This window comes from Sinocyclocheilus grahami, unplaced genomic scaffold, assembly GCF_001515645.1.
Source record: "Sinocyclocheilus grahami isolate Dianchi unplaced genomic scaffold, SAMN03320097.WGS_v1.1 scaffold45.1, whole genome shotgun sequence".
Lineage (NCBI taxonomy): Eukaryota > Metazoa > Chordata > Actinopteri > Cypriniformes > Cyprinidae > Sinocyclocheilus > Sinocyclocheilus grahami.
The window spans coordinates 1683103-1690973 of record NW_015505224.1 but is presented as its reverse complement, the minus strand read 5'-3'; the positions used below and the strand labels follow the sequence as shown (position 1 = coordinate 1690973).

The window sequence follows — 7871 nt, the reverse complement described above, 5'->3', positions numbered from 1 at the left end:
TTTAATTTATAAAAGCTGTGCTCATTTGTGAAGATTATCTTGATAAGGGAAATGTTTTATTGGTCTCCGAGCTTACTTTCTGCAACAATCCAAAAGCCAATGGAAAACCGGGGTGATGCTACACTCTTTAAAATAAAGATGCTTAAAAGGTTCTTCAAGCGATGCCATAGAAGAACCATTTTTGGTTCCACAAAGAACCATTCAGTCAAAGGTTCTTAAAAGAACCATCTCTTTCTTATCTTTTTATAATCTGAAGAACCTTCTTTTGCCACAAAGAACATTTTGTGATCTTAAAAGGTTCTTTCACCTACTTCACTGAAAAGGTTCTTCTATGGCATCGTAAAGCACCTTTATTTTTAAGAGTGTAACTTCTAGTTTGGCCTACAAAAACAGATGGTACCAGCAGAACTCTTATTAGTTGATCTTAAGTGGTGCCGCTTCTAGTGCCAGTTCAAAAATACACTGGGTAATTTGTTTGCGCTGATGACAACACAATTGTTTAACTTTCAAGTAGGTTTGAACTCAAGAGAATAAAGAAACAGGGAAAAAATTCAAATGTTAATGCAAAGCACATAACCTTTACTTTGAAAGAAGGTAATATACATCCTGGAATTACAGATAATAAAGATACATTATGAGCAAAATAAATTCACAATGAATATCCTCTCTTCTTTCACTGATCCAAAGATTGGGGCAAACTAGAAAATGTCTACAGTATCAATGAGGGGAAAAGTGGTAGCAAACCTAAAAAGCATGTATTGTCCAGGCATTCACTGTATACACTGTAAAAAAAATATATAAAAAAGTTGAAACAAAAAAAAAAAGAGAAAAAAACCCGGCAAGCAGTACATTGCTAAGTACCTCAAAAAGTAACCGAAAGAAAACAGGAGCTTGATTTTTATGGTGTTCCTCTCACTACATAGTTGCAACTGCAATGCATATATCATAAATAGATGATAGGGGAGAAATGCAAATTTTAGATAGGTCTACAAGCAAGATGCCACAATTCCAGCATAGCTGAAACAATAAATGACCACTCCTCCAAATTCCAAACTTGGAGCGCGAGCAAAAGTAATCCTTTACAAACCTTTAAGATCAGTCAGTCTGCAGGCGCCTCTGCAATCACTTCTCATGCCAAACACCTCCAACCAAAGCATGTTAAAACAGTTTGGGCCCTTAAAACGTCCGTGTGGGTTTATTTGTTCGTCTGACGGTAAGAAACACTTCATGGCGTGACGCATGAGAGAAAGAAAGGTTAAAGCAAAGAACGCTATGTCTCTTATCTAAGCCTTAGAACCTCTTCAGCTAGGTAAGTCTCGATTAGTCCTTTGAATGACTAAAATGATATCAGTAACATCTAGCTCAACTCGTATAGCTTTAGCTGATGCGGTCCTCTCTCAGGTCTAAATAAGCAGACGTCCCCAGATCCACACGGTAATGGTGCTGATCATTTCAGGCTGGAGAGCACTACATTTACATATTTGACGGTTTTTTCTTTTCTTAAAAAGGAAGGACACTATAGTAGCTGACAACTCAGAAGTATTAATGTGATGCGAATTTGAAATTTTATAAACCTACAATGAGTTGAAATGAGTTTTCTTCAAACTGAATACATGTTCTTTGTTGTAGAGCCACTTTTGCTAGAGGTGTCGTCATGTGACTGGTATCCGATGAGGGTTTTGATTGGGATACTCAAACGCTCTTTGTATTGTTGCCTACAGGGGAAGAACAACAGATTTCACTGTCACAATGAAGGCCTCGGTACAGAAACGGCTAGATATCAGCATATTTACATCAAACAAACATTTCAGGTTGGAATATCACACTCTGGTATTGTCTTTCAAATGTTGACCAAGTGGAAACATCTGATCTGTTCTTATTTGTGCTTTAAATTCCTTAATGTGTTGCATCTATGTGTAGACTGTACAAAGTAAGCAGCATACCCTATCGTCATGATAGCGTCCTTGTTTTGGCAGTTGCCCGTCCAGATGGATATTTTATCCCCCTTTGGCCTGACATTGACCACAGCTCCACACACGTCTTCACTGGCTTCATCAAAGGACTCTCCAATTAAACACAACAGCTGCAAACAACACAGACAGTCAATATGCACGCCGAGCTGTCCACTAATCCATGTGAAAACGTGAGCAAAAAAAAAGCAAAAGTCTTACTGTCTCCATCCAGTATCGGTCAAGGTCATTGTGTCGCTGCTGTTTGCTGAGGGTCATTAACCACCTTCCACCGAGTTTATTCCTGTCATCCTCCCACATGGGTTTAATACCATCCTGAGACATACAAAATAATCTGGAGATCAGCATTTTGTCATTTTTGCAAATTGATAACATTCATCTTTTTATCAGCATGCAGATAATTAAAATCACACGTGGCCAGAGTGATGCCCACAGAAACTCAAAAATGCACCTGCTTTGCAATAAAATGTTTTGTTAATAATCAACCACAGATTTTAGTTTGGCCATATAAACACACACTTCCTGATCTTACCTTAAATAAACAGTAGTCACAGCCAAATCCAAGCTTACTGGGCTGCTGTATGTGATTGTATAATCTGAGGAGTCAAGTCAAATCCATCATAATTTGCCATTCAAATTTTGAAGCTTTGTTATAAGATAAAAAAAAAGGGATGATAATGTGACTTCAATATATGAGAAGGGAAAAACACTTACGCCCAGAAATCTTCCACTGTGTCAAACTTGGAGATGAGACGCAGATTTTCTGTCCAACTTTTGCTCTTGTCATTTTTGAAATACCAGAGAGCCCATCTGCAGGGACGTAAATAAGCACAGTGAGCACAGGTCTCTTTGGGTCATTCATATAATATTCATGCAGAGATGACTCATACTGTCCCGCTAACCAATGGAAAACCATGGCTGCTCTACAAAAATTAGAAATATTACAGGTTACAGTATTATTTACTATATAGTATACACTGATCATGTGATTCTCTGAACAGATGGTAAGCGGCTGAAATTATGATACCGAAACTCAAGTTCTTTAGTTCATCTTGAACCATGTTCGATAATATGATCATTCGTTTTCACACAAACTCATGGAGTTGTCACTAAAGCTAATACTAGGGCTGCATGATAAATCGCATGCGATATTTAATGCGCATCTTGTCAGTAAAGCCGGTTCTGTAATCAGTGGTAAATCTCCATCACGTGCGTGCTTTCACATTAACTACACAGAGACGTTGTTCACTGACGAGCTGCGCAATACCACGTTCATAATCGCGCTATTTTTTGCGCAGCTCGTCAAATTCATGTTTGTTTTTCAATTAAACTTTTCAGTCTAATTGTTATAGTGATAACTACTGATATTTGTAATAGGGGGGGGGAAAAAGGATAAAAAAAAAATGCAAGCAATATGATTCATTTTATTTAGCAAAGACACGTTAAATGTATCAAAAGTGACAGTAAAGACCTTTATAATGTTACAAAAGATTCCTATTTCAAATAAATGCTGTTCTTTTGAGCTAAATAGTAATAGTATTTCACAATATTACCGTTTTAACTTAATTTTGTTCAACTAAAAGCAGCCTTGGTGAGCATAAGAAACTTCTTTCAAAAACATCTAGTGCATAAAAGAACAAAAGAGAATTTTCACCTTCAACAATGTTTCATTCTATCCAGAAGTATAAAAGAAAAAAGGCAGAGAAACAATGCAGCTCCGCTAAACAAAAACTGCTATTGTTATCCGTCATATAATAAGAGGTTGATGAAAGCAGCAGAGAGAGCTGGGGATCTGACAGATGCACCCTGTCACTGATACTGCAGGGTTATCTGTACTAACCTGTGGTGAACAATGAAATGAAGCAGAATGAACATTTAAAAAAAATGACTGCCATACAAGCTGAAATGTGAATGCTACTCTATACTCTATCTTTCAGTAGACTGAGAGACAGCTTTCATAATGAATGAAGGTCCCCACAGATCTAAATATCACAGGAATAAGCCATGGGCAGTGAAAAGGCAGAAAGGGCTGGAATGAGACAGCTCAACATGTGAGCTCAGCACTTCCTGCAGCATGCTGGCGGACTGCCACCGCATCGCTCGTATGACTTTTGAGCTCAGAAAGACACTAAACACTAGGGTTGGGTACTGAAACCCTATGTAACAGGTATGTACTAGAACCGAATCAGAACGTAGATTTCGGTGCCACCGATGCTTGAGCGATCGATTGAAATATTTGTTCTCTGGTTCTCCGAAACGGACGTAAGCATCATCATCACTGGCACCCCGACCGAGAAAATTCACGAACGCAAGTCAGAAAGCTCTAATAATACAAATCCAACACATCTTTGTAGTAACGCGAGTGTCCATGTTGTTTTCACATTCCGACTTAAAAGCACAACTCGGGAAATGAGAGCATCCGAGGAATCACACTACACTTGCTCTGATGGCAGCAGGTAGATACCGTTCTATACTGTAAAAAGCATATGGTAAAAAGGCTGTCGATTAGCAATGGATTATAAATATACTTAATTATGATGAAAATACAGAAACTATACATTGTCGCAGTCGAGTGTTTAGTGTCTTTGTTTTATCCTTCAAAACATTTAAATCTTCTGTTTACTCGGTTACAGCGATAACAATGCCTTTGTCCATCTCTGGGATTTCCCGAGTCCTTTTCCTTCTGTGATACTCATGTGGAGTTTCTGCGCAAGGGCGATCTCTGGCGTCCAGTATGAATGAAACAGACATTAAAGGTGTTCATAGCGCTCAATAATGGCCAATCCATCCTATTTTGGGTAATTTATTATTATTATTTTTTTTTTTAAGTATTGGTTCAGGCACCGGAAGCTTTTTAAAAGTTTCGCTTTGGCACCGGTATCGGGAAAAACCCAAACGATACCCAACCCTACTAAACACTACTGCCACCTAAAATGTAACTCTCTACGCAATATGTCCCAAGTTCAAATTTAAGCCAAATACAATCTGCTTTACAATTACAGTGACTTGCAAGTGTAAGTACAGATAAACCAGACAGAAATATACACTACTGTTTAAAAGTCTGTGGTCCTCAAGATTTGTTTCTTATTCTGACCAAGGCTACACTTATTTAATCAAAATACAATATAAATAATAATACTGTGAATTATTATTAATATTTTAAATTAACTTATCTCTTGAATCTTCAGCAGCCACTCCTTCGGTGTCACATGATCCTTCTGAAATCATTCTAAGCTAATTTGGTGCTCATGCTGCTTAAAACTTTTGTGGAAACTGTGAAAGGCATAGGCCAAAATGTGCACTCTCGTTTTATTGATTTTGAATAAATACTGCCTAGAAAATTGGTCAATTCATTCCAATTTCCAGTTCAGTTTTTCTCTTTTTATGCTCCTCATATTCACCATCACGTAATAAACATTGCATCAAACAGGCCACAATGCTGCTCTTTAGATATTGGTAAAGATCTCTCCATGGCTGCATGACGACCGGACCACATAGACCCCTAATGCACTAGGAGGACTGAATTAAGTTATCTGTGCTCAGTCCAGCATGTGTTACAGATGTGTTGCATTGGGAACATCAAATAAAACTACACAAAGAAGAGAAATGAATTTACCTGTGTTGCAAAGGGTGTTTGATGTACTGTTCAGGACTTGTCACAGCAGCCGTAGGACTATCAGCACGGCCTTCTTCATTTTCAGTTGCTCGCTACATAAATGCAAAACAGAGAAAAATGTCATTTCCAGTAACTCCAGCAAGATTCACTTCACAAAAAGCGACAGAGTCGAGGAATTTCCACAACTATTTTACAATTCCTAGATAACCCCAGACTTTTCCATGACGGTGGGAAAACTGATTACAGAAAGTTCAGCAAATACCCCAACAATCACCTCAATGCTAAAGTCCTGATCCTCCCAGACACCTTAAACTGACCTACAGCACATTTTGTACACCTGTCCGCCTGGCTTCACTGTTAAAGGTGCTCTAGGATAATCTCTGGATAAGTAAGTTAGCAAAGATACTAAATGGAAACAGCTGTTGCAATAGCAAACTATTGGCTCCTAAAGCCCTGGACATCAGAAAGACTGACTGGACCTTCAGGCCTGTTACCAAGACAACTAACTCGATCACAGCGTGTTCTTCATTCAGTGTAGCTCTGATCACACACACTATAGAGTTAGTAAGTCTAGTTTCCAGTTCAATTTGGAGTCATACACCCTCTACTGTCGGCTACGGTATAAACTTCTCTGAACACATGCTCACTTATTTCAGCGATCAATGACTATCGTGCTATTTTCGGAGTCAAATTACACGGTAATGCAGTCGTGCACACTGAAAAGTCACATTTCATTGAAATAATTCATTATGAAGCGTATTAAGCAGCCACGACTGAGCGCGCTAGCCGATCACTGTTAGCCACGAGCACACGTGTCCAGATGTCTGGAGATCTCATCTCGTCTCGTCGAGCCGGGCCGAGAGAAAAACCCGTCACCAGCCACCCGAAGAGCGTTAGGGTATCATTCCGCCGATCCGAAGTGACCGGTTAACGGGTGTGAGGACTGGTGAATTACCGTTGTCCGGACCCTCCCTGTCTCTAAAGTCAACAGCAGCAATGCCGCCCCGAAACCCCACTGAACGCATAAAGGACACCTCCAGCTTTTAACAGTGCTGCTCACTGTTTAAACATGTCCCGCAGACAACACAACAGGCGCCGCTTTACCATTTCTGGTCGCTGGGAAGCCCTAAATGAAAGAAGCCCGCTCCTTCTTACCGGCTCCGAAGTCGCCATCTTGCCTGTGAAAAATTCTTCTGACCGTTGGACGCTGCTGCGTCACGCACGCGCTCAGAATCTACGGAAGCTGGCTGGGCTCACGCGCGCTGGACGCGGGAGACAAAAACGCTATTTTGAAACATACGTATAAAATCAAGAGAAGCTTAAAATCTTATTGTGTAATTGTAAGGAAACAAGTGTAATGATGGTTAGTGCAACAACAACAATATTAAAGTATTTATTTAGTTATATCAAAATACTTAAATGTGCCTCTTGAATAAAAGCTTTATAAACAATATCATACTCACTGTTTGTTGTGTTTAATACAGTAATTGACTGATTCAATGTATTTGATAGTTCAAATCACTACAAATTCAGGTTTTCGTCACCTCCGTCACATGTGTCACCTCCGTCAGCTGAATATTTTGATAATATTTCATTATGATATTTTATATTTGTTGTGGAATTGTTGGTCACATGTGAAAGTGTAATCTGTCTGCTAACACCAGAATGTGTTTTGAAATGTTAAAAACATCTTGATTGCTGTTAAAGATCAAGCTGAAATCATATTACACAGTCCAAGGTAAAAAAAGCACATTTTGTTAAAAAAGAGAAAAGTTGGGAGGTTGTATCAAAGCATAGCTCAGTAGCTTAGTACATATAAGATACATAAATGTAGTTTCATTTGTCTGAGTACAAGGTTCTTTTTTTTCAATTTTGCACCGTTTTGTCCCACTTCTCAAGAATGACTGATTTATCACTAATAAAATTCAACTAAACACAAAAAATAAGGTCAAAATAATCTTATTGTAATGCTAATATTCGAATGGTAAAGAATACTTCCTTTAATCAGTAATGAAAAGCACCACTAATGCCAACAAAATAATTTCACAATGCATTGAATCTTGGGCGTACATAGGCTTCATTTTCTTTATCCAAAATGAAATTTATACATATTTTTAATATTATTTTTGGGTGACTTACTCATCCATGTACTGTAGCATTGTTCAAGTAAGCTGGTAATAACATGGAACATTTTGGTACTGTTTGTTATAGGCCTATATCTAACCAAATCTCCACATAACGAACTAAACTCCTAATATAAACAGCCTATAACTTTCCAATTATGT

General features: G+C 38.4%; 1 protein-coding gene across 2 annotated transcripts; it reads right to left on the bottom strand.

Annotated features, from left to right (window-relative positions):
* Positions 1-550: 550 nt before the first annotated feature.
* eif4e1c (eukaryotic translation initiation factor 4E family member 1c) lies at positions 551-6833 on the bottom strand. 2 transcript variants are annotated; one of them, XM_016268398.1, is made up of 7 exons: positions 6742-6833; positions 5587-5678; positions 2685-2780; positions 2503-2566; positions 2172-2285; positions 1944-2083; positions 551-1715 (listed from the first exon to the last, which is right to left on the bottom strand). In XM_016268398.1, the coding sequence occupies exons 1-7, from the start codon at positions 6757-6759 to the stop codon at positions 1601-1603; spliced, it is 639 nt and encodes a 212-aa protein (XP_016123884.1). In that variant the 5' UTR covers positions 6760-6833; the 3' UTR covers positions 551-1600. The 2 variants fall into 2 exon arrangements, with proteins under 2 accessions (XP_016123884.1, XP_016123883.1); XM_016268397.1 differs by having other exon boundaries at positions 6691-6781.
* Positions 6834-7871: the final 1038 nt, after the last annotated feature.

What these genes read in the sequence shown, in the direction of transcription:
- eif4e1c (XM_016268397.1), bottom strand. Translation starts at nt 6,759, where the DNA reads ATGGCGACTTCGGAGCCGGTAAGAAGGAGCGGGCTTCTTTCATTTAGG. An exon ending in ACAGTGGAAGATTTCTGGGC is followed by an intron (nt 2,567 to 2,684) that starts GTAAGTGTTTTT and finishes TTGACTCCTCAG; the next exon opens with ATTATACAATCACATACAGC. An exon ending in GACGCTATCATGACGATAGG is followed by an intron (nt 1,716 to 1,943) that starts GTATGCTGCTTA and finishes CTTCCCCTGTAG; the next exon opens with GCAACAATACAAAGAGCGTT.